We start from the raw sequence: 26,113 nt of genomic DNA, 5'->3' as shown, positions 1-26,113 counted from the left end.
TACGCCATGCCCCCAAAAAGAATGCAGATTATATCATATATGTAATATCACCCAGTGTCATAAAGATCTCAACAACAAAAAACCAGAAAATGAAACACCATCAATTTTGCACCAAAGGAAATAGTCAAGGATTGATTCATTTTGGCATGTATGTTTGTTTGTTCATTGTGTGTCAATTTGTTTCTTTATTGTGTGTGTGGCTAATGATATCTGCTTTGAATTCATAATTCTGGCATTTTACTTTTAACTTGACGAAGGAAATTTAACCATTGAAGGCAAAAGTACCAGAAAATTTTTCATTCACGAATTAAGTCAAATTTCAATTTAAGATCTGTTATCCCTTCAATTTTCCCCAATGTATATAATAGTTTTGATACCAGCATGGTAGTGTCACTATTTTCTTCTATTTGGCTGCATGGGTGTTTTTTTTTTCTTTGAGAACTATGAGATGCAATATTAACTTATATTGAATGTACACAGTTTCATGAGTGGCTACCATGAGTTATCATACGATCAACTATTGGGGATAAAGGGAGAACTTTAACTGCAATACACATGACTTTGGATGCAGCTAAACTATCTACATCTAATGACATAAAGCATATGCTGCATTAACATATAATTTTATGACATTCTTTGTTTAAATTTTCAGACATATATGTGTATATTATATTGTGATGCCATTTCAGCAGCGAGCACAAACCACCACTGTAACAGGCAACATCTCTGGCTTTTTTATTACTTGCTATAATTATGAGAGCTCAATAAATTAGCCATGAATGCCATTACTAGAAAACTTTCACACAGAGTACAATAACATGACACATCATGTTTCTGTAATGTATATACCACAAACACACAAACACACACACACACATACACACAGACAAGGTCAAAACAATATGATATATTCACTCATAATTACACCTACTTATAACTCATTCTACTGTCAGTAACTTTACAAATTTTGAAATACTTGTTTTTATGGCAAAATGGTGGTCTAATAAGCATCTACAAAAGTGGCAGAATAAATTCATCTGTTGGTTTACCAGCAAGTGCAACATATACTTTTGCAGGACATACATCTGCAATATGTATAGAGCATACAATGTAAATCACCATCTGACATGAGACGTGTGAATAATGCATATTACATTTTTAGCCACAAGCGAAGGTTTGTATAAAACTCCCGATTGACACAAGAATCAGCTATGTTGTCAGAAAGGTACAGGAAAGGTACAGGAAAAGAGCCAAAGTACCAAAAATTTACTGAGTCTTATTCCCAGGGTGGTGAGTTAGTTGAATTTAGCAACATTCTCCATCTCTACAAAATAGATATCCCGTAATATTAGAATGCTCTGTATACAGATAGAAAGCACACAATCTTCAACAGCCTTGTTGTTTTAGATAGATTAATAAAATCAGATGCACACACCAAAATCTGTTTTTTTTATTCTATTTTCTTTCATTATTTAAGGTCAGTTTCAACCTTTGCACTTGTCACCCAAATTGGACATTTTATCACATTTATTTTTTTTTTAAACTACAGAGACTCAAGTCTCATCAAATACTGATAACGACTACAGCCATTGGCATTCTGTATTTTCCATAAAGCCCATATCATTTCTGAAAATTGGCCCAAAACTCAATGATAGCTTTCATAGGCATTCTAAAATGCTAACAATCTCTCCAATCCTTTCTTTATTCCCTATCACACTTGAAAAAAAGGTGTAAAATTTAAACAAACCCTCAGACAAAACTTCTCCTATGTGGCTTCATACATGATTTTCAGAGGACAGGAGTATAAGTATGCTGATGTTTAAAACAATTCACAATTTGGTTTGGTGGATAAAAACAATGTTGATGAAAAAATCATAAAAGTAAAAATCAAATCATAACAAGGTTGTGTTTTATATCGCACAATTTTTCTTTCCTGGCATGAAAATGGTAATAAATGTATTAAGTATAAATACTGGGGTAATACAAAGTTGCCTGCATGCACAGTAAAACTAACATATAGATATCACAAAAATACAGCTAGTACTGAGCCACCAGAAGCACACAAATAAGTACACATGGATTACAATAGGAGCATGCTGTGACACTACAGTTTCAACTTAAAGGACAAGTTCACCTTCATTAACATAATGATTGAGAGAACGCAGCAATATTAGTAGAACACATCAGTGAAAGTTTGAGGAAAATTGGACAATCGATGCAAAAGTTATGAATTTTTAAAATTTTTGTGTTGAAACCGCTGGATGAGGAGACTAATAAGGCTCGTGATGTCATATGAGTACAACAGTATCAAGAAAACGTAAAGAAAATTCAACATATTTTCACTTTTTTCGCATAATAAAAAAGCACTTGGCTTGCCTCTTTCTAAAGGCAATGGGAATAATATTACCCAAAGCATATGTCAGTAACAAGTCAAGGGAATGTGTACTTTTTTCAAAAGATGAAATTTTGTGAAATTCTCTTTATATTTTCCTTATATTCTTGTATGCATGTGACATCATTCACTGCAGTAGTCTTCTCATCCAGCAGTGACTGCACAAAAACTTCAAAAATTCATAACTTTTGAATGGATTGTCCGATTTTCCTCAAACTTTCAATGATGTGTTCTACTAATATTGCTACATATTGTACATTCTCTCAATCCTTATGTTAATGAAGGTGAACTTGTCCTTTAATCTTCAGACAGTAGTCTCAGGGCCAGCCCTGAAAACAAATTATTGATTTTTTTTTTTTAGCATGCTGCATTTCAGTAATACATTAAAAAAAGAATAATAAGAATAATAATGATAATAATAATAATAATAATAATAATAATAATAATAATAATAATAATAATAATTACAATTATGATAATTATGATAATTATAATAATAAGAAGAACTTCTCAGAGTGAGTGCACCAGTGATTACAGGCATGTCCATTCAACACAAAAAAAAAAAGAGGTGAGATTAACACGAAAATTACGACACAGAGTTATCGATAAAGACTTTATTGAGAGGTTAATACGAGTGGGAGGGCAAGATGAAATCAAACCCTTGGTTTGTTTTCAGCACCTTGGTTCGTGTAGAAGAAATCGGTGGCTTCACCTGCGTGGGGGGATCAAAGCAAAACACGTACGACACACGTACAGGCGATGAAAAAGGTCGGGTATAATGTCAGAGAGAGACAGAGGAACAAACAGACAGAGAGAGATATACATACAGAGAGACAGAAAGACAGACAGACAGAAAGACAGAGAGCAAGAGAGAAACAATGGCAGTGCATGAGGGGAAAAAAAATGATGAGTGAAAAGTGATATGGAAAGGGGACTGATCATCAGAGATTATCACCAAATATGCATCTTCACAAATACCGACTAATAAAAGAAACAATACTGGCTACAACTACTGTTGGAATTTCTCGAAAGAATTACAAGATTATCACTACAGGGCATTGAAGGTAGCGACCATCACCGACATAGCACACTCAGGGTAGTTTCACACAGATTGTGGGAGATGACATTCAATAAAATACTCGGAAGATATATCAAATATCAATTGATTAGATCAAGATGACTTTGATGTGATTTGTGGTTCTTTAAGAATGCACTGATTTTAAACAATATTATTCTTTCTCTCATTTTAATGTCTGATTGATACCAGAGCAATAAATCTGTGATTCATATATCATTTGCAATTTATTATGAAATTACAGTACAATAACCGCAATAAAAAAAAAAGATGAGGTTCAGCAAATGAGGGTGACTACCTTCAATGACTTGTGACATAGATATGATAATTATACATAGAACAAATAAGTAGTGAATTTTATAAAGTTGCACACTTAAAAAGGGTAAAAGCGGAACCAAACAACATATTTACATTATACTACTCTTGGGACTGGCTACTTAACAATGAAGCAAAAAAATAAAATAAAAATAAAAACAATAAACAAATAAAATACATTAATACCAGACGATACCAAAGCAAATCATAGAACTTGATGACACTGCAAAGTTTAGTCTTCTACAATAACTACTAACCACAAGTTTTAACAATACAGTTTAAAACAATAGTTTAAATGTTAAAGGAATACCCAGACCAAAATCTTCACTGATGCCATGACAATTTAAAACATATAACACTGTGGGCAGGAACCACAAAATCTGAACTGTGCACACTGTGAACTTTGTAGTGGTGCTAGGAATATACATAGCTACCACCAAAGTTTCAATTTTAAGGTATGCACATTCTTAAAAGAATCTTGACTAACCCGCACAGTGCAGCAGAAAATGATTTTGATTTTTTTTTTAAACATACAGAATGTTCTATAATAGCCTCAAGGTTTGAAATGCTATTTTGGGCAAGTTACTAGTCCCCTCAATAGCACTTCAAAACCTTCCAGTGGAACATTCCATGTACTTCCTCCCATGCCAGTCTATATAATGCGCCCACAGAGGATGTAGAACATTCTAGAAAATCAAAAACAAAAATCCCAGTGCAGCAAACAATTTTCAATTTTTCTGAAAAACCCCTGCCATCTCTCGAAAATGTTACCATGTCACTGAGTGGGCACCAATCATGGAAACTATATTATCAATATCCACCATTTGCGTTGTAAGCAAGTGACTATCAGCACGAGGCTATGGGACTGACGCAAATGAATTGCGGTTTCGGTAAACTCTGGAAAACCACGTTCAGGAGGCCTAAAAATTGTCCATGACATCTGTATATATTTCCCCTTCTGTCAGATGCTAGGAAACCAACTAATGATGTAAACGATTATAATTTCATTTCTCTGCTCTGTTGTGCTCTCCTAACACTGCTCTCTCCCTCTCTCTCTCCATCTCTCTTTTTCTTTCTTTAGTTATCAAACATGCGAGAAAAGGTCATGCAAGTTCGGGTGCACTTCTTCACGGCACAAGAGTGCAGAAAACTTTATTTGGTCAAACTTGGTTTACTTATCATAAGATCTCTATTACTTCAGCAAACTGTGTTTGACTAACAACAGTGCTGCGTGTGTCATTGAAATTACATTGCACTGACCTTTAAATGCTACAGCAGTGAAGTGTTCCCTGTTTATTGCCAAGAATTAGTATTCACACTGCATTATTTATTTTTCTGTGGATGAAAATTCCTTTTTCATAACAGGAATTTATATGTTTGATTTCAAATTACTCATGTACATGTATTCCCCCCCCCCAAAAAAAAGAAAATAAAAAAATAAAAAAAAAAATAGAAGAAGACATCTTTATCATGACTGGACAAACAAAAATTTTCAAATCATATTGGTCATAGATCAGACCAGCTATCAATATCAGGACATATTACCTAGTAAACAGAGAAAAAAAAAACCACACAAACACTGAACTATTGAAAATATTAGGCCACACTTATTATCCCCGTGTTATTAAATCTTTGTGGATTTCAGTTAATCGGCATTAAATGTACTATCAAGAATTTGTATTGGAACACTTAATGGTTACGTCTATGCATAAGGATGGATTGAATGCTTTAGTGAGTGTGGCGAAGTGCTTGAAATTTTGCATTTTTGCAGCAGAGAATTTTATTTCCAGCATGGAAGAAAGCACTGCTGCTCTCTGTGACTCCTCTTTCAGTACCGAGAGACTTCGTACTGCCATCGTCAAGGAAATTAGTGATTAATTCATCGGCACTTGGGATTGGTGGACTGGTGATCCAATATGACTGACACGTATCCAACTCAGCTGTGTCACTGAAAGTCCAACTTGACTGTGAATCTGTGCACACTGTATCTGTTACCAGAAGGGTTACCCATTAGGAATTAAGCTCTCTCAAGAGTGGTGATATTCATATTTTATTGCTTTGATTCATAGCAAGTTTACGCACAGACATTCTCCCTTCTACTTCCAGTAATCCCTTTCAGTAAGTCTGTCAATTTAAAAAGTACATAAATCTGTGTCACTTAATAAAAATCAGTCAATAACGCAGATGTTGTAGTATCATATTCAATTGAAGTTAAGTGCAATAGTATGCCTATCCCTGTATTTCTTTTGTTTCAAATCCATTTATACCAGTACATATCATACATTTTCATTACAAGAAAATTACAAAACACAAACGTCTATTCCAGCTTCTCTCTGCTCCCATGCAATGTTAAAGTGAATATCTTCGTGTGAGTAATTTTTCATGCTCGGCCAAGTAAGATGAGTTTTGCCTGTTTTTAATTCTGCGGAATGAAGACATGCACTTCTGGAATATATAGCACGTAAAAATATTTGTTTGCTTTTAATTTCATGCAAGTTTCTGGTTGCGCAAAATGCGTGAAAATTTTAACACTGTGAAATTTCCACTTTTACAGTATCCTGTCACCTTGCTATGGCTCATAGCCCTGAACTACATTTGTTTAATAGTTTACCCTCTCACCTACACGAAGATTACATTCTTCCCTTATGCTAATATGTACAAAACATATATCAGGCTCTCAGTCTGTCACTGCCTGGCTGTCTTATCTCTTCTATCATCATTGTTTTCTCACTGGAACATCTCATTACTTTTTTTTTTTTTTTACTCACTCTCATTTCTCTTTCTCTCATACTATCTTCTTCTATATCTTATTTGTCTTCTCTCTCCTTACACACACATATTCATTCCCCCCCTCTCTCTCTCTTTATCTATCCATCTCTATGTCCTTATCTCTATCTCTTTCTATCTCTCTCTGTCTATCTATGCCTGTGTATTGCTCTAATTGATCTATTCTTATGTCTTCCATCTGCATGTGTCGGCAGCTTGATGAGCTGAGACAAGTGCACAGTGACTAAGCAGGAGAGGACTGAGTGACTTTTGGATGGGAGATTGATTCATACCCAGAGCACTGACAGTGGGTATCCTCTTCAGCTGTATAATAAACTGCTTCGTTCCGGGTGTGACTTTAATGTTACATGTTTGTGGCATGTTCCATACCGCTCCTCCCCCACCACCCCCCACTCCTTCTTCCTGGTCAGTCTCATTAGTTTTGATGTGTTATAAGTCAATTTCTTTTACATGTGTACTAATATATCACACCCACACATTTTCTACACAAACTCTCATGCCAAGTTGAGTGTATCACAATACCCTGCATGCATTCCTGCATTTTTTATTTTTTTCCAAATACTTCCCCACTTTTCCCAGGAATTGCCAAATATATTTCGGGTGCCTGCATCACTATCTAGAAAGAATGGACTCTAAAGAGGGGGGAAGAGAGCTATTAATGTTTACTCCCAAAATAGTGCCCAAAGAAGAGTTTGCATCAAAGGTCAAACCGAATCAGTAACATCACTGGCCACACTGAAGGGGGGGGGGGGGGGGAGAGGTAAATTTGTGTTGGTTTTTATTTCTTTCTCCATCATTTTCCACTTGTTCACCCTTTGGTAACCAAGTAACAAAGACCTGCTGAAAGGCATCCAATCATGTGCTATTTTTAAGTTTTCATAATTCTTTTTTTGTGTGTGTATGTGTTATGTGTGCAATTCAATGTGAGGACTGATCAGATGGTAACAAATTAGAGAAGCATTCTTTCCTGTCAGAGAAATTAATTTCAGTTTAATAGAGACACTATTACATAGCTTGGCAATTTCTACAGAGTACAAAGATCAACATTGCAGTGTCACGGAAATTCAGATTTTATACTTATTCAAACTCTGGCTTGGTGTCACTTCCAGTAGCAACATCATGTCATGATTGTAATAAAATGTTGCAAACCAGTAGAGTTGTGTCCATCGACAGACAGGACATTAATGACTGAGAGTCATCAAAACATTCCTAGGAAAGCCAGAATTAGCAGACGTTTCAGGCTGAGGTCATCCACACAAACTTCCGAAAGATGCCTCTCTGGTCTAAAATAGATCAACAGAGTTTGTTTGCACACATATAAAAAACCAAAACAAACAAACCCAAAACAAAAGCTAATCCCTAATGCAGGAGCCCGCCATGATTCTAATCTGATTTGGGTGAAATCCTGTTCAAAACTATTTTTCTGATGGAGCATTAAGACTCTCGGAGAGATGAACATGCCTACTTCTTGGCACACCCAAGCTCCCATATGTTACCACGGTATCTTAGATTTCTTTACAAGCATTTGCCCCAGTCCTCCTTAAATCTTGGCATGCCATCAACAGGCAAACTTTAATAGGTTCGATATCTGCTTAGATTCGCTCACTGCCCTGCTGATATCGGCCGATCATCCTTGCGAGCGTCTCGCCGGATGGTGATAACACGGTGGTATAAAAGATCCTAAATAGTCATTGAAACTTGAGAATCATTCCTGGGAGTTATATATTGCAATCACGTTAGGCATAAAACGGCATCCCAATGATTATCTGGGGCAGGATATTTGGATACCTTCGATACAACTTCCATCTCTCACGTAATTGCCGTGACGTGTTGGCTTGCCTCACCCTTCCGAGATAGATAACTCAAGACTACCCCTCTTATATCAATGCACTCCAATAAAACATTTTAGTTAAAAACAAAAATCCTGTACTGTAATGAGGGGCAGAGAGGCAGAGAGCTGACTCTCCATTTCATGAAGTATAAATACATTGTAAGTCATATCACACGAAAGGCAGAGAGAGTTAATAGGTACAGGTACTTTGGATATTTTGTATATATGTCACAATATTTTAATGGCACATACTGTGTTGCAGGTATTCATCAGTGTATTCTAACAATGGTACTGAATAAGTTGGACATACAGAGGGCTCATGGAGAAATCTATAGTCAGCGCAAGTGTGCCTGTTTGGCCCCCATCCCCTTTTTTGAGGTGCATATAAAAGAAAGGATATATCCTTTAGGAAAGTATTTGCACAGATCATGTAGTAAATAAGCAAAAGTTATGCCTGGTAGTGTCAAACTTTCTGCCCTTCTTTAAATGTACTGTATTTGCCAAATCCACCAGCTCTCGTACAGGTCCTTTCTGTTGAAATATCTTAATGACATATCAGATGATCATTCTGTTTATACATTGCTACATCACCAGTTGCAAGTGAGGATTAATCAGTTTTATTATCATTACTCTTCTCTCTTTTCTTTTTTTTTATTGTTACTTAAAAGTCGACAGAAGCTCCTCGCATTTAAAGCCAGCACAAGGGGTCAAACTTCAGCAATGACATGATTGACAGGTAGTAATAAGTGTTTGCTGCTGTCGCCATGGACACTTTGGCAAGGCCTTGTGTGTTTGTTGTAATTTCACTTGCTTGGGCTATTGTTGGGTTCGTCACTGCCAAAGGCATGCTAACAGAAGAGTGGTATCATATGGCGTGGTAAAAAATATACACTACTGACTGTTTGAAGAGCAAAAGTTTGATGATTTCAGAGATTTTTTGTTGTTTCTCAAGAGAAGGGCTCTCAGGGACAATCACTTCTGGTGTGTTCTACATGTGTAAAGATCTATTGATTTCTACTTGATTCAAAGTAGGAAGTCAATGAAGATTGTCATTAGAGATGACAGCATCTGTACAGATAATCCCTAAATACAATAATTTTATTCATTTCTGAATAGTGGTGTGCAATGCCCCAGGATATCTCTCTCCCACTCTGTATTAGAATGAAAGAGAGAGTGAAGTTTGGTATATTTTTCACACATGTAGGTTTGGATATGGACAGTTATTTGATAAAAGTTTTGACATTTCATTTTTTCTAACCTAAAACCATACATTTAATATCAATTCTGATTTTAACAAATATAAATATATCTACTTATATGTACCTAACTCTCTCTCTCTACACATGTATGTATATGACATATATATATATTTATATAATGTATATATGTAAATATTCCTAAATTGCCTATTGAAGGGGATCATATGAAATTTAAGATCCTGTATCATCAGGATGAGAGGCATTTCACGCAGTAAGCCAGCCGTAATTCTGTTGACGGAGGCACACAGGTACCATGAGGCAGTTAATAATCCCTGCTATCAGAGCGGATAATTCCACGTCAAGCACGGTAGCTCCAAGTTTGATCACAAGGTAATAGCTCCCTTCCTCAAGCGACGCACGCAGCGACGGTCCCCAAGTCATGTTTGTTGTTTCATGCACCCCTAATGCACATCCCTCTCCCTCCTTAACCCCCCTCCTCTCACCACACCCATTCCTCAAGCTGGTATTACTCCAATGAGCACATCATCTTCCTGTCATTCCCCCTATCACAGGAAATGACGCTGAGGGATGCAAAACATAATATGCACATCTGGAAGATTTTAAGTGCCCCCCGATCAAGAAGTTCGGATCTTCTTCACTCCTAAAATGGGGATCCCCCAATCTTATTTGATCTCATTCTCAATTAATAATTCCAAGGCAGATGATAACCATGTAAAAAGAAAAAAAAAAACATTACAAGTTTGAGATCTTCTTTTCATGCTAATCCAACTGCTACAGCACCTTAAGATAGAGATAGGCTTAATAATAAGCATGTGTGAAACTTAAGATTGGCATCTCGATCAACTCGTGAGTGGAAAAGGATCTTGCTTGAATTCACTCTGGTAAGGGCAGCAATTTTTTTCTGCTGCTATTCTTGTTCATAGAATACATTACGACAACCGGGGAAAGAGTCAACTTATACCATTAAAGACATCACTATTTCATGCTTGGACAGCCATTTTTATGCAGATTCCAATAAAAGATTTCTAATTTTAGCCTGAAAAATATTCCATTGCATAGAAAAATCCCCCCCCAAAAAAAACAACAAACAACAACAAAAACCCTTCAATATGATTTGACCAAACAAAAATATATGAATTACATATAACTATGGCATATAAATATATAGACTATGGCATAGGAATATAAAAACTATGATATACAGTACAGAGCCTGGACCACTTCTGCCACAAGCGACTAGCAGCATTTAGAAGCCTGGCCCATTTAATAAAATCAAAAGTTCCTTTCACACGGGATGTCCAAATTTGCAGATGACCACAGAGCCTCTGGTTGGATCCATTCCCTGAGATTCAAGGCTAGAATTTAAATATGCCCTCCACTGAAAACAAGACAGCAGGATGTCTAAAAAAGGGTTGAAATTCTCAATGCCAATCCAAGCCTATGTCATCTCATCCGCTACACTAAATGAATCATGACATGGCACACTTCTATCTTTAAGCAGCCATAACAAATGAAAACTTAGCATATCATTTTTCTTTCCATACTCTTCTATAATGCCTCTTGCAGCAAGATCTCTTGAAATGTTTAAGGTAGATTATGTATTGTAGCTATTTGTCAGAAACACAAGTAATGTGAGAATGGGCGCAAAAATGAAAACATCAATGCTGGCCAATAACCTGCTTTAATTTTTCATTTGCGTATTTGTGACACACTGCTTTATCACGACGTGAATCTAACAAAGAATGAGCATTCACCACTGTTTGGCTCATTCAGCCTGCCAATAAGATTGCACAGATTCTATGGCAAATTTTGTCCCCATCTAATCTTGGTTTAACGCATGGGAGCACAATACTTGCAGAACATGGTACATCTGTAACCATAGTACTCTTTACCTTCGGAGACACAATGACAAGCACAGTGCCAAAGTTATTCAACATCATAAGTGGAAAACCTCTGATAAAAGTTACCTTCCTCACCCCCCCCCCCCATTCCCTTCCCCCTCCCCCTCCCCCTTGCCCCCCCCCCCAAAAAAAAAAAAAGAAGAAAGAATGATAGAGTTCTCAATACAAATTTCTGCCAAAATGTGAGAACTACCTGAGCCTGTTGCATATTTCTTTTTTGGTGTCCTTTAAAAAGCAGTTTATCATTGTGATAGCAGAAAAGTAAACATGTGTTCAACAGCATCGAATCCAGCCAACGGAACTCTGGACAGCATCCAACAATAATCATAAAAAAGAAACGATGCTTCATCCAAATTTCCACTAAAATACCAGCCAAATTAAAAACAAAAATAGAACCTGGTTCAGATTAGGCAATAAGAATATGCCTTCTTTTGTCCTAATGAAAGGTATTGGGGGAAGGCATTCAAATTTACCTACACGTAGGTCAAACCAAAATACTGCCGTCTACGACTTTTACACTGCTACATGAAATACTGCAAACACAAATGAAAGAAATTGATAAGTTTCATGATACTACAGGAATGTCAGTCACAAAAATATGTAACATAACACACTAATTTAACAAGCCTATTCATACCTTTAAACCTTGTACTACACAGAAATCAATCACTGACATATTAAAATCATATAAACAACAACAGCATGAAAAGTATATCAAAATTAACACTTACACTAATACCCACTAACAAAAATATAAACATATTCTCTTTTTGTTTAACATGGGAAAGTTAGGGATAAATCAAAGGGGCGATGTCAAAAGCAATATGAAGCAAGGAATGTGATTCAAATTCAAAGGGATGCATTTGAGGGTTGAGAAATAAACTCTGTAATATTTTGGGGAAAATACTGGCGATGTTGTTACGTACCGAGTGCCAGGTCCTTTAGTTCTGGGCGGTCGCAGCAAGCACAGAGCTGGTAGAAGACGTGGTAGTTCCGCTCCTCCGGCGCTTGGAAGACCACGCGTGACTTCTCCAAGAGGTATGTGCGCATGTTGGCACCGACAATGTGGTGCAGCCGGTTGAACTTGATCTCGATGTACTTACCGAAGCGACTGCTGTTGTCATTGCGCGTCGTCTTTGCATTGCCAATGGCCTTGAGAAAAGTGGACATGAGGTGATAAATGTTGAGGGTTACGAACGCCATCGTAATGGGTTTTATCTTGTGTTTACTCTATTCGGTTATATTTCAAGTGTGGAGAATTGTTGTTTGTTAGGGCAACCAACAGGTTGATTCGCAACTGTTCACTGAAGTTCCTTCCATGTCAAATCTGACTCTCTGTTCACTGATGACCAATACGCATCTTCCTCTACGGTAATCATATCTCCATTTCCATATCATATCCAAGTATGGAAAGCATCATTCTGATCAACTCTTCAAATGAAGGAAGAACACCCGAAGTAATGCTCTGCAATCACATTAGGCTCTCTATTGGTAGCTTTGCATGCCTTTTCCACCAGTTTTCAACTACTGTATGTAGTTTGACGCAATAACAAGAGACTTTTGACAGCTTTCACTTTTTTAATCTCAGCATGGCAGCTGAATTCTGCAGGCACTAAATGAGCGTCACCCCTCAACCGGACACTTATCTGAGCCATTTACGAGGCTCATTAGATTCCTTAATGACTGGCAGAAATGAGAAGCAGAGTGACACTTCCCCTGGATCCTGAAACACGCTGGCAGAGACAGTCAGATTCACGTCAAACGCACGACAGCAGGTCGATGTGACAAGAGATATTCAAGACCACTGTTGACACGTTTGAGGCATTTATGTTGTCGTCCAGACAAACCCGACCTGACACTACTTTTACTCTATGGATTCCAGATACTTGAAGAGTATCTTCCACGGTGCAGTGCTTCAATGGCCAAGGGAGGACACTCCCAAGGTAGCCAGTTCTTGCGGCAGCATCTACTCGGTGCTGAAGACTTCACAGACTTGCTACACACATTTTCACTATTGCCAAACCAATCACATGTTGCTGTAAGTGTTTACGAACATTTCCACACGAAACTTCCCACGTTTTGTCTGTCCCTCTGCTCCAAAATACTGTAAGGTGCTCAGCGAGGCGATCCTCTCAATTTTGCGACATTGCCCAGAAGAAGCTCAGACAAGGTATCCAGCCCCATGAATACTAGTCATGAAGCATGCAGGTGCCTCACTGGAAACTCTTCAGCCCTTGAGTAACTGGTTGGAGCAAGGGGTGAGGTGAAGTCGGGAGCTGTAGGAGTCAAGAGCCAACTCAAGAGCTAGTCATTATCGTTGGCTCGTGCTTCAATCAAATGCTTGGGCACCACCTCTGCTATATCACATGCGAGAAAAATGATCTGATTTAATCTAATGACATGAACACCTGTGCTGCCCTGCCCACCATGTACATGCACTCTCTTCCATTCTCTTTTTCAACAATCACCATCTGCACAAACCTTCCGTTCTTGCCAAATTTCTCATGCAGCAAATCACACAGGGAAGATAAAGGTTTTTGAGGTTGTTTTGTTTGAAAGAAGAAAAACGTCCAGTTTTCTTAGCAGAGTATGCCAGAATAACAAACAAACAAAACAACAACAAAAACAAAGCTCCAAAGTACAAAGTTCAAAAGTGCAAAGGTTGACAGAGCTAATGGTTCCTACGGGTTAGCTGGCTCCCCTGAACTCCTCTCATCTGACCTATATCATGTAAACTGACTCATCACAGTCATGTAAACCCTAGCGTTGGAGGAAGGGCAACAACTCACAGTCGGCAACCCGGGTTCGGGTTTGGATCGCGAGAGATGCACCTATGACGCAGGTAAGATGGAGAGAGAGAGATAGCATGGAATTTTTTGGGAGGGTTAAGTCAACATATCAGTCTGCTGGGGCCTCATTCCATGTACAGGTCAGCACTGTGATGTTTCCCTTTACGAAGAAAGCACAAATACTACACAGGCTACTATTCCTCTTCCAAGGTTTTCATACATACGTTGACTAAAAACTCGTCCCTCAGATGGAACCTTTCAAATGGCATCCCTTCTCTCATCTCCTTCCTTCCTTGGCAAAGTAGCCACCTGCCTACATATCATATTGATTTATCCTGGTAGCAAAATATAACAATCAAAAGGCTACTCTCATAAAGTGTAGAGGATAATTACAAAAGTCAGCAACCTAGCAGGGCATCAGCAGACACAGCTAAACCACACCAGCGATATACGAAATAGAAGTATATGTCCAAAAATATAGCAAGTGTGAAGTTCTGGATCAAATACACACAATTGACAGCAAAGGAGGAAGGCAGTAGACAGCCGAGAGAGTTTCGAGCCGTGCTTTTGGGGGCCACGCTACTGGAAACTTTCCGACATCCTGACTGCAACAGTTTGTCGCTTCCAAACAAACGCACTTCCACCATGTCTACTGAGTCAATGCAAGCTATTTTTGATTCCTCCCGCTTCCAATACAGATGGGAAGAGTGGGGGAGGGGGAGGGGGAAGAGAGAGGGATAGAGGGGTGCAGGCAGGAAGAGAGAGGGGGAAGGGAGAGGAGAGGGTAGGAAGAGGGTAAGGAGGAGTAAGGAGGGTAGGGAGGGGTAGGGAGAGGGAGGGGGAGTGAGGGAGAGAAGGAGAGGGTAGGGAGAGGGTAAGGAGGGTAGGGAGAGGGAGGGGCAGAAGAGGATGAAAGGGAAAGGAAAAGGGTGAGGGGAGGGGGAAGGTTGGGGAGGGGAAGAGGTAAAGTGGGGGGAGGGGAGAAAGAGGGGGTAGAGAGGGAGTGAAAGGTGGAGAGGTAAGGGAGGGAGGAGGAGCAGTAAGAATGGGGGAGTCTAATCCGATTACTGTTTGTTTCCTTACTACTGTCATCCACAATCACACAATTTCACTTTCTACCGCTGATGCCAGCCACAACGCGGACAGAAATCACATTACAAGAGAGCTCATCTGAGCAACTCACTAGCACATCTGTGAGAAACCCAAATTGCCTACTCCCCAAAATCTAATTGTACATGTCCCAGCATCATCCTGCCAAGAAAACTGGGAGACTTTTGTGGGACATAGCAGCGGCAGAATAAACTGCATGATGACGACGCCGCCGAATGAACCATAAATGTTAAGGCTCAAGTTCAATTACTAACTCGAGAGTGAGAGGGGGAAAAGCTCCTGATTCCATGCAGGCTCTAATGCACAATCCTGAAAAACCTAAATTAATGGGGCAAATTATGGGGAGTGATAATGACTGAGGGGGAAAATGGTTGCCATGGAAACCAGACGACCGCAGGAAGCTCCCACCTGTGCTCTCGATGACTGGGTGGGGGGGGGGGGGGGAGGGGGTGGGAGGTTGTTAGAGCTTGTGCACTGTGCAGACTACAGAGGGAGGTGTTAGGGGTTAAAGCTGAATTTCACCATTTCACCTCATCACTTTATACTCAAGTCTCCACTGAACAATAACTCGAAAGCTGAAAGGGTCATAAAGAAAAGGAAACCCTATAAAGTGAATTCATCCACCAACATGAATACCACAAGAAAGGTTACTCGCTGTCAAATGCTTCACATTATGAAAGCACAAAATTCAAGGAATTGGAATGTTTTAAAACAGACTGCTGTGTAATCTTAATGTGATCACTGACGAATGCAAATGGTGCAATGTGCACATGAAAACAAAGCGTCCAGCAAAGCAAATAAATATATTTGTCCTGTTTTTTAATGAGCATGTCATTCTTCAGTGCTTTTTCTTGTGAAGCATATTCAGAGTTTGATGGCTTTTTTGCTGTCAGTTCAATTGCAGTTTTATCATTATTCATAACATATTTTACTGCCATCATCATATCTATTCTGATCATAATTATCATTATGATTGCTCTTACTACTATTCAGTATTGCTGCTGCTACTACACAAAAATGAACACACAACAATGCACACTCAGACAAACATTTAAAAGTATTTAACAATGTAAGCACTCACACATATCTGGCTAGCTTTCTCTCCTCCTCTCTCTCTCTCTCATTCTCTCTTTCTATATATCTGTTATTGTATAATCATAATTACACATCCTCTCATCTGAAATCTTACTCACAGATTTAGCTCTGCAGCGACCGATAAACCCCATACAATAAGATATAATAAAATGCAATAAATGTTTAATACGCTCTTCCCCACGAGACTCACAGCACTTACAGAATTACAGAAACCACATGGAAAATAACACCCTTAATATAGCAGACATGAACAAAGAGACTAAAAATGACCCCTACAGATGACTCATTTTCAATTTTGCTTTTGCTGTGTTTAAGTTAATGAAGACTTATTTTTGTGGCTGGGACTTCGTGTAAACTGATTCAAATATGCAAGGACACAAGGACACAAACACTCTCCAGGCCTAAAAAGTTGATTTTTATCATTATATATATGTGCCATAGTGTAGTCTTGATGATTTCAGCAGAAACTATGGTGCAACAAGAAAAGGAAAGAGAGAGAGAGAGAGAGCCATGGACAGTTGTATTTTTAGTGCAAGACTAAAAAGAGGTGGAAACATTGAGTATGCTTAACACACTCCATCCAAGGTCTCAAGTTAGTTAGTTAAATCAGTCTTTCATCTTAAAAATTCTAATTTTGATAAATGGCATATGTTTTAATAAATGTCTTCAAAATATCCTCTGGAAAAAGAAAGGATGGGAAAGAGAGATTTAGAGAAAGAAGCAAAAGAGGGAGACGATACTTTTAGTATGGCAGAAAAATGTCTGTGACATTCTGCGCCTGTTTTGGCTGCAATCACTGACGTCGGCCAAGTCCCTAGTGACGACCGCGCAAAGAACGCTCGCCGACAGATGGCCCTTGTTGTTTGGCACTGAACCTGGCCGCGGCGTGATTCAATGCCATGTGACAACTGACGCAGGTGGCAACGCCGTCCGTCAGGGGGACAAGCAGCAGTGCCGGGCCTGGCGGCTAATCTTGGCCTTGAGACAATCTTCTCCACAAGAGAGTCAGGGATGCACTGCCCTTTGTGTGAACGCGAGATGTTCCGATAACAAAACGGGGGGGGGGGGGGGGGGGGGGGGAGTCATTTTCATCTTCATGTATGTAAGCATCCACTCTGGAAGACTTCAATGATGTGTTTGCACCGCAAGTGGGGGGGGGGGGGGTAGAAGGAGACTTTTCCCTGCATCCAATTACAAGCATCTTTCTTGAGATCTTGTGGTTGTCCCTGGAAACATCAACAGGTGGATGACAGGTAGGTACACAGGTGAGGCTGATCCAGGGAGGGACATTGATCAATCTTCCATCATGAATACATGGGATGACATCACGGTCAGTGGTTGGAGACCAGAATGTAAACACAGGCTCCTGCCATATCACCTTAACAACCTCTCACAGTTGATTACCTATGACTGCTTCTGCAAGAACCCATACGAGGGAGGGGAAAAATATCCAGAATCTAAGTACCGATGCTCAAGATATTATGTAGGGGGTCTTCTTCTTGGAACGCAATGGGTTATGTTCCAACCCCATCAAAGCAAACACCAAATCTTACACCAGTAATCTGTAGCCAATAAGAGACTTTCAAAGCCACGACCCAAAAGTGGAAAACTGGTAATTAAATGATGATAAATGCCATAGAGAAATGAAATGGTTAATACATCAGAAGAATATCTCTGGGGAGAGCAGCATCATTGGGCAATCTTGTCTTTTTTTTCTCCCTTGAAATGTATAATGGACAAAGAGTGGCAGAGAATAATGACAAAACGACACAGCAATCCTGAATTCCTATAGATACCAGAAGAAAAGCCAAATCACCCACACATTACTTCCTTCTCAGTCAACTGGAGAGATTGGCTTGCATTATCACTGGCTTGAATGAAGTACGGATAAATCTCTCACATCTGTGGGTCAGCAGAACCAAAGTACAGCGACATTTTGTCGTATCTACTTATGAATTCATATCATCTCCTGATGGATGAATTATGTGTGAAGCACCATCAGTTACGCATGAAAAGAATAATAGTTGTTTTAACTCTGTCCCATTTGCTCACTAGGCTGAGGATATACGATCGCATCACCCTGTTCTAGCTAAGCTGCACTGGCTTCCAGTCAAGAACAGAATTGATTTCAAGCTCCTCCTGCTCAATTTTACGGCCATTCATGGTCAGGCCTGTGGATACCTGCCTTTCTTAATCCAGCAGTGTCATCCTCGCCCTGGCCTATGTTCATCTGGCCTTAAGCACTCTCCAGATGCCCATTACACATCTCAAGGGAACGGAGACCGAACATTTTCCTCTGTTGCTCCTCGCCTATGGAACTCCCTCCCATCTATTCTCTGTGAAATTGACAAACTGGATCACTTGAAAGCCTCACTCAAGACCTCACATTTTTCACCAGGCATTCAACTGCTAACTCTCTTGGAGGAGTCTGCGTCTTTGAATGTTTCTAAAACAGATACATGACGCTATACAAACGCTGTGAATCATCATCAGCAGCATTTCACAAAGACAGAAAGATACAAGAATGATTTGGAGTGAAGGAAAGATACAGTGTATGTACAAACAAATCACCATTATGCAGTACTGAACATTGTATCAAAAAGTATTGTTTGAATCAACTGCACATGCTGTTTTTAGTTCCTTTTAAGCCATTTCTTTATTCTTATCTTTAAAAATAAACTCCTATATTTGAAAGACTTTGGCACAACACAAACTGACACAGATGAATAGTAAAAGAAGGAGGCAAGGGAGAATACAAAAAGAAATCATTACGAATGTAATGCCATGATTTGCAGTATTGAGCATCATTGTCTGATAATTAAAGTGCAGTTGTTGATGGGAGTTACTTCATGCTGCTAATATCATTATTACTTTTACTTCTTCTTTTTTTGTTCTTTTTTTTGACAGAACTCCCCAGTACTCACCTCCATAATGGGGTTGGATGCCAAGACCTTTTTCTCGATCTGTGTTTCCGTTGAAGAGCCCCCAACGGTGGCAAAATACCTCATGGCATACTTGGCCGACACTGTCTTCCCAGCACCGCTCTCCCCACTGACAATGATGGACTGGTCCTGTTCAAACCTGAGTTATCGCCAAAGACAGAGACGAGCATAAAGGTGGCTTGGTTACACTAATTCTTCTATAATAAGTTCTTAACTTATTGTTGCAGATGCATATGAGTACAAAATTGTTCACACAGCTGCTCTTTTTTTTTTTTGTGAGTCCACATCAAGTACATGGAATAAAACTGCATTTTACGAAATAATTAAACAAATCTTTCTAACATTTGCTTTGGGAAACAGCAGATTCTAAAATCTTCACAAGGTGGGAAAAGAATAAAAATATTCAATATCTTTAAATTTCTTCAAAAATGAATACAAAAAGATAATAAACAAAAATGAAAGCTGGGTATTTGCATCATTACTTTTCTGTCATAGGTTCTTTGAAGATGCTCAGAATATAAACATGAGGTGAGTCATTTCAGAATGCACCAGTATCATACTTCACATTTATTGGTAATCACACAAGATTGAGAGTCTCATTTAAAAGTTTGTGTGATAAAGATATTAAACCTTTGTTCAGATACAGCAACAAGAAAATGCCTCCAGCACTGAGAATATCTTCGAAGGGATATATCAAAAAATATTTCAATGTAGGCTGCCCAAGCATAACAAAATATTTCTGCAGCATATGAGTACTAATTTTCTGATACCACACTCTCAAACTCTGAAGTCAGATTACTCCTTGGTAGACAGTGCTATTTGTCAATCAATAGGAGCAAGTGATTCTCCTTCTTTTTCTCTTTCTCTGGTACTGGATAAATGCTACTGCAGCATTCACTTGTTGCATTACATATTTAGCTTCCTTGTTGTTCCAGAGGTACATATGAGAGAGGCAAAAAGGGAGGAATGTGCAATTGGCCAAGTTTGAAATGAGTCCGCCAAGAAGAGCCCAGCTGCAGTTTCCTGAAGGAAGTGGTGAGGGGCAAGCAAACACTGCCCTCTATTGATAACATGTTCTCCATCAACCTTTCTGGGCCCATGAGATGACTGCAAATGATGTCATAATCACATCAGAGCAATTACCCCCCTGATGACAACTACCCCCACTCCCCCCCCCCCCCCCACCCGCTAAATACTGGTGAGTGATAAGGTTAGAATGAAGATTAGGGTTAGGGTTAGGTTTATGGTTAGCAGGATTAGGGTTAGGGTTAGGGTCAGGAGAAGGGGCCAGGGTAATTGTTCAGGGGATAAATGCTCTAGCACCATCATAATTATCCCTCCATCTTATGCAGATTCCCTGTATGTGCACATTGATGAGGCCGAAGTTAGGAAATAGTTTTTTCTTACATTTTCAAAAAGAACTGATATTCATATCTGAATGGACGATGGGGTAAATACATACAATTACATTTTGACTCCCCCCCCCCAAAAAAAAAAAGAAGAAGTCTACAGCTGCAGTATTGTCAGTGCTTGAAAAGGCTTGTGTCTGTAAGAGTAAATACAGCTGTACATGAAATCATGCATTTTGCAGTGATTCAACACTACACATGATCAAATACAGAGCTGCACATACTGTATCATACTCCAAAACAGGCCCACATACGGTGTCATGAAACTCAGGTGACGTGTGACTCAAATTCTGCGGTGGATCACGACGAGGTGCTTCTGGGCGAAGTTTTCCAGAAATTACCCCCGCCATTCTTGTGGCATGACATCACCCCCTTTCTCATCTTTGGGTGCCTGACATACACCACTCATTTCCACCTGTCTCACTTGCAATAAACCATAAAACACTATGGCTGCCATTTTGCCTGACTTAACCGCTGCACTTTCATAACACCTAACGTACCTGGGACAACTTGGCAGTAATACTATCTCTTCACATATTTTTTTTTTTTTTTTTTGAAATCCCACCTGCCCAGACCAACAGCGAGTCTCTGATATGGTTGTAACACATTCCACAATTTTCTTGTTCGTGTGATTTGGTCAGATTCCAAACTTTTGACAGAAGGTGACGTTTGATGACATACAAAGTTGCACTCATCGGTTCATCTCGTGTATCAGCCAAGCCATCTGAGGTTTGAGAACAACCCTTTCTTGGTTTGACGTGTCAAGAGTGAATTTTCTTTAACATCTGCTCGTCTTCTGGGTGGAAGTATCACACAGCAGTTTGATTTGAATGGGCTGAATGAACCACATCGGTTCGAAAGTTGAGTGCACTTTCTTTTGACTGCACAAGAAATTGCTTCTTTTGATACTTAGCTGGGCGTTTGCTCTTCACAGTGACGATTTAGATTTCCCATTGAATTCACATTTATACCCTATCTAAACACCTAGTAGCGTGGGGATTCATGGGTGGCCAGATTTATTCACTGCCCATCAAGGTACATTTGAAAACCACAAACGCCAGTCAATGAATATGTGCATCAAAGTGTATGCTCATCGGTAATGGCCAACTCCAGTCATAATTCTTCATTCGCTGTGTGTGTTCATACGTAGAGATCAGTGTTAACCCTATTCTAACTGGGCTATTTGAGACCAAGTTTTTACTGGGGGGGGGGGTCAATTTGACCCCAAAACGGTGTACCCGGACGTCGCAAATTTGGTCTCAAAATATGCGGGAGACTTCAATGAAAAAAGTCCTGAAACGACGCGGCAAAAGCTTTGCGCGTTGCGAAATCGTGGTGCGAAACGTCGAGGGGGGGGGGGGTCAATTTGACCCCCCCAGTTAGAATAGGGTTAAAGCTGTGCACGATTTGTTTAAATACAGGGATTTCTCGAATGCATCCGAGCCATACTGCCCTTCCCACTCAATGCTGGGTCTCTTATGCTACAAATTTCTTCACTTTTCAGCTTAATGTGGACTGTTAAGGTGGTATATCTGTTCCACAGCAGAAATAGCCGGTTTATATTATTCTAACCTCTCTAGTCAGCCACAGTTATGGTCTGCAGTGCATTGCATTCTGCAGCATAAAGGTCTAATAATTCCTAACTGCTGCCATATTTAGCTAAACCCATCTTCCCACCTAAAAATAGGACTGCAAATTTTGTGAGCATTTCTTTATGCCAATGGTTACTTACCATGGCAACGGCACACACTGCCCGGATTTTCTCTGACCTTTCACTGCATAGTTTGGGCAATATGCATAACAATCTACCCTGATAACAGAAGATTATGAACGTTTTCCAGAATGAGATATAAATAGATTTAGATATCATGATGAACCTTGTCTTGAGTTGTAATTGAGTGTTCTCTCTGTGTCAAAAATGACACAGTGAGATATGACCTTCTACCTGTCCTTACATTCCCTTTTCCCATTTTCTGGATGGCTTCCAATCTCTGCAAAATGGCTCCTTATTTCTCCGTACCATGAAACATTCAAGGATGCTTCACATTTCAAACTTATCCCACAGCCTTTCACTAGGGCTGGGTGGGGGGGGGGGGGCATTCACATAACCATATCACACTTGTCTCTATGGCCCCATCATCCTTATCATTATATGATATTTGACCTTACAAACCCATTTTTCCTACTTAGGGAAAATGGAATGGGGGGCCCAACTTAAGAACTGTAGAAATCACCAAGTTGTAATTTTTTTTTTTGGTTGCAAGGATCATTACTTTTTACATAAAAATAATGCAACTAAGCAAAAAGAAAGAAATATTTAGGAAAACAAATATGCTCCATCACTTTTACCCTGTAGGCATGTGCATGTTACAGATGGACAATGACATACATGAAATTAAGCTTTGAAGGTGTGTTTGGTTAACTTTCAGGAAATCAGGATGAAAACTGATTACAAGCCTCTCAACACAATAATCTATAATATGCCATTAATCTGTGCAATAACTTTGCATATTTAAGGTTTCTGTAATAACCCTTAAAATTATCAGCAAACAGCTACAAACAGAGAGAGAGAGAGAGAGAGTATCAAAGGAAGTTTATAAGAAAATGTTGATATCTTTTAATCTACTGAGAAGTGTTTAGTTTTCTTATTTTTCAGTGTGTCAAAAGTACTGTATACGCCGAATAATTCGCGAGGTTTTTATTTTCGTGAATTTCGCGAGTCGGCTGCATACGCGAAATTAAACACACGCGCAAATATTGACTCTGATCCTGACATGAATGTGACGTACGCGTACACATTTCTCCGTTCAGTAAAGGACTCCACGATCGCGAATTTAACCACTCGCGAAATCGACGGGAAGTCTCGATTCGCGAAAATTTAGACTCGCGAAATATATCGTGTATACAGTACAAGGGCAAACACACAAACAGAAATTACCAGAATAAGAGAGGAAAAGGCACCAGAAAATCACTGTTGAAGATAAACATTCATCAGAAGGTAAAGAACATATTCAACATATGGCTGGTAAAGTTTGCAAAGTTTCTCCTCCTTATTGGCACTATAATGGCTCTTTCCGATACCTCCTCCCCCCCAAAGTTTCTAAGACTGTTCCATTTTCTTAGAGGGGATTGATATGAGAAAGGGGAGGGACATTATTGTACCCACCTTGACATTCTCTTGAAGGCTTCCTCAGCCACAGCAAATATGTGTGGGTCCATGGACCCCATGTCCTGGCCATGATACGCCTGGATGACATCCTCCCCGTAGAGTGGTAGCTGCTCATACGGGTTGATGGCAACCAATACAATACCTGCAGCGAGGGGTAAGCAAACATGAGGGAGATTGGGTTACCATTTCACCTGGATAGGAGGAAGCTAATTAAAATTGATAGACAGTGATTAACTTATTAACAATTCTGTGCCAAATCCAGTAAGATTGATACTGCGCCTGCTGGCATGTGATGGGGAAGTGTAAAAGGGAAAAATTTCACAATTGGAAAATGCATACCATTCACAAGAGGCAAGGTAATAAATGCTTGGATGGAGAAACCAAGCGAGATAATTTGTATACAGGTTGATACAGCCCAGCACAATAGTACATTGTATATGAACATGAGCTAATCAGAAAGCTTAAGGACAAGCCATTACACACAAGTGTATGAATGCAAGATAAGCAAAACATGAACAAACAATCAAACAAGAAGAGAAGATGAAAGTTTTTTGTCTTCTTGGTTACATATCTCATATGCTGGTGGTAGATGTGGGTTGGCTGAAACTCTAAAATTGCAGAACAAAACCCATCTCTACCCTCAAAATGACATTACTATGAGCAACTCTTCTTCTGGAACCTATCATGGGTCACGGAACTGGAGGATGGAGCATCCCACCCACCCTTCTGCCTTTAAGAAAAAATGCAGTCAGCAAAAAACAAAACAAAAACAAAACAAAAACAAACAAAAAAAAACCACACACACACAAGACAACTTTGAAAACTTACAAACCCACAACCTCTAAAGTCTGAATATTTTGCCACTAGCTTCCTCTCTGGTTGAGGGGGTGGGGTGACCCTTGATCCAATCAAGAGCAGTAACATAGACCTTCTCCCTTTCCCCCACCCACACACATAATGGAAAAAAAAAAACCCCAATATTACACAGCCCTTGCTCATAAATGATTTCAGGATAAGCTGCATATATGATGGAGCAGGAGTCCGCTTAAGGCGGTGTACAAAACAAAGAGGAAACTTAAGGATATTACTTTCAGGTTGCGAAAGATCGAGGAAAAACAATGCATTTGTCTGGCCAGTATAAGCTATAGAGAATAAGTTTACTGTCTGCGCCCTGTTTGCTTTAATATGTTGTGATTTACCTCTAGTTTGAATAAATAAAAAAGTAAACTTGGCTATCAATACAACAAAACTGGGGACTTGAAGACAGGATTTTGTCATGTCTATGCTCAAAGTAAACGTTCAAATGTACCATAGACAAAAGCACTTGGTCATAAAACAGCAGACAGTAGATACCTGTATTTTCAGGCAGATAGATGTATTGCTTTCCTGATATTACCTAGTAAGAAGTTTCTAGGGCTTCCTATTTCAAAGCAAAGCTGAAATATCAACACAAATGCATTGTAATCACCAATCCTGCACTCATTATGCCTATGTCTTCATCCTAAAATAGCACGAGAGCTCAAATACATGTACCACACAACAATCACAATAATAGAATTCCAGTTTCAACCTCTATTTCGTTCTGTTCCAATAATGCAGTAAATGCATTAATTACAAATTCAGCAACATCCCAAATGATAATGAATACTCTGATACTTAAAGATACCATACCTTCACATTCCACAACGGGGCAACACAAATCCAGGTCCCCCATGGAGATTCGCTAGCACATATTCACCATAGGGTCCAGCGACAACACAAAAGCAAAAAGGCCTCCTTGCAGTCTCCGTCTCTACCCCTATCACATGATGCAACGGAGCCCATGTTACCTCACTTCGGCCGTGATTCACAACACGTCAAGCCAGGAAGACTGTTCAACTGCCTTTGAACTCACATGGTACACCAGAACATGCCACCAACAACACAGGACGAGTGACACAGGAAAAAGTGAAAGTGAGCACTTTTTTTTTTTTTTTTTTCCTAAGGGGCCTGGGGATGTTTTGTTGGCAAAACTCCTCTCCGAGACATCTGGGTTCAGGCATGATGAGCAATACTGCTCGTCTGTAAACCCAAGGTAA

General features: G+C 39.4%; 1 protein-coding gene across 1 annotated transcript in view; it reads right to left on the bottom strand.

Annotated features, from left to right (window-relative positions):
• The window catches only part of LOC140238134 (unconventional myosin-Va-like), a 228,407-nt gene that overhangs the window by 101,493 nt on the left and 100,801 nt on the right, over window positions 1-26,113 (bottom strand). The window contains exons 4-7 of the mRNA XM_072318070.1: window positions 24,033-24,177; window positions 19,440-19,596; window positions 12,448-12,673; window positions 3,072-3,104 (exon numbers count right to left, since the gene is read on the bottom strand). Of these exons, the coding sequence (XP_072174171.1) occupies window positions 3,072-3,104; window positions 12,448-12,673; window positions 19,440-19,596; window positions 24,033-24,177 (561 nt within the window). The remainder of the gene's footprint in view (window positions 1-3,071; window positions 3,105-12,447; window positions 12,674-19,439; window positions 19,597-24,032; window positions 24,178-26,113) is intronic.

Source organism: Diadema setosum, chromosome 14 (assembly GCF_964275005.1).
Source record: "Diadema setosum chromosome 14, eeDiaSeto1, whole genome shotgun sequence".
NCBI classification, from domain to species: domain Eukaryota; kingdom Metazoa; phylum Echinodermata; class Echinoidea; order Diadematoida; family Diadematidae; genus Diadema; species Diadema setosum.
This window is presented reverse-complemented; position numbering and strand designations above follow the sequence as displayed.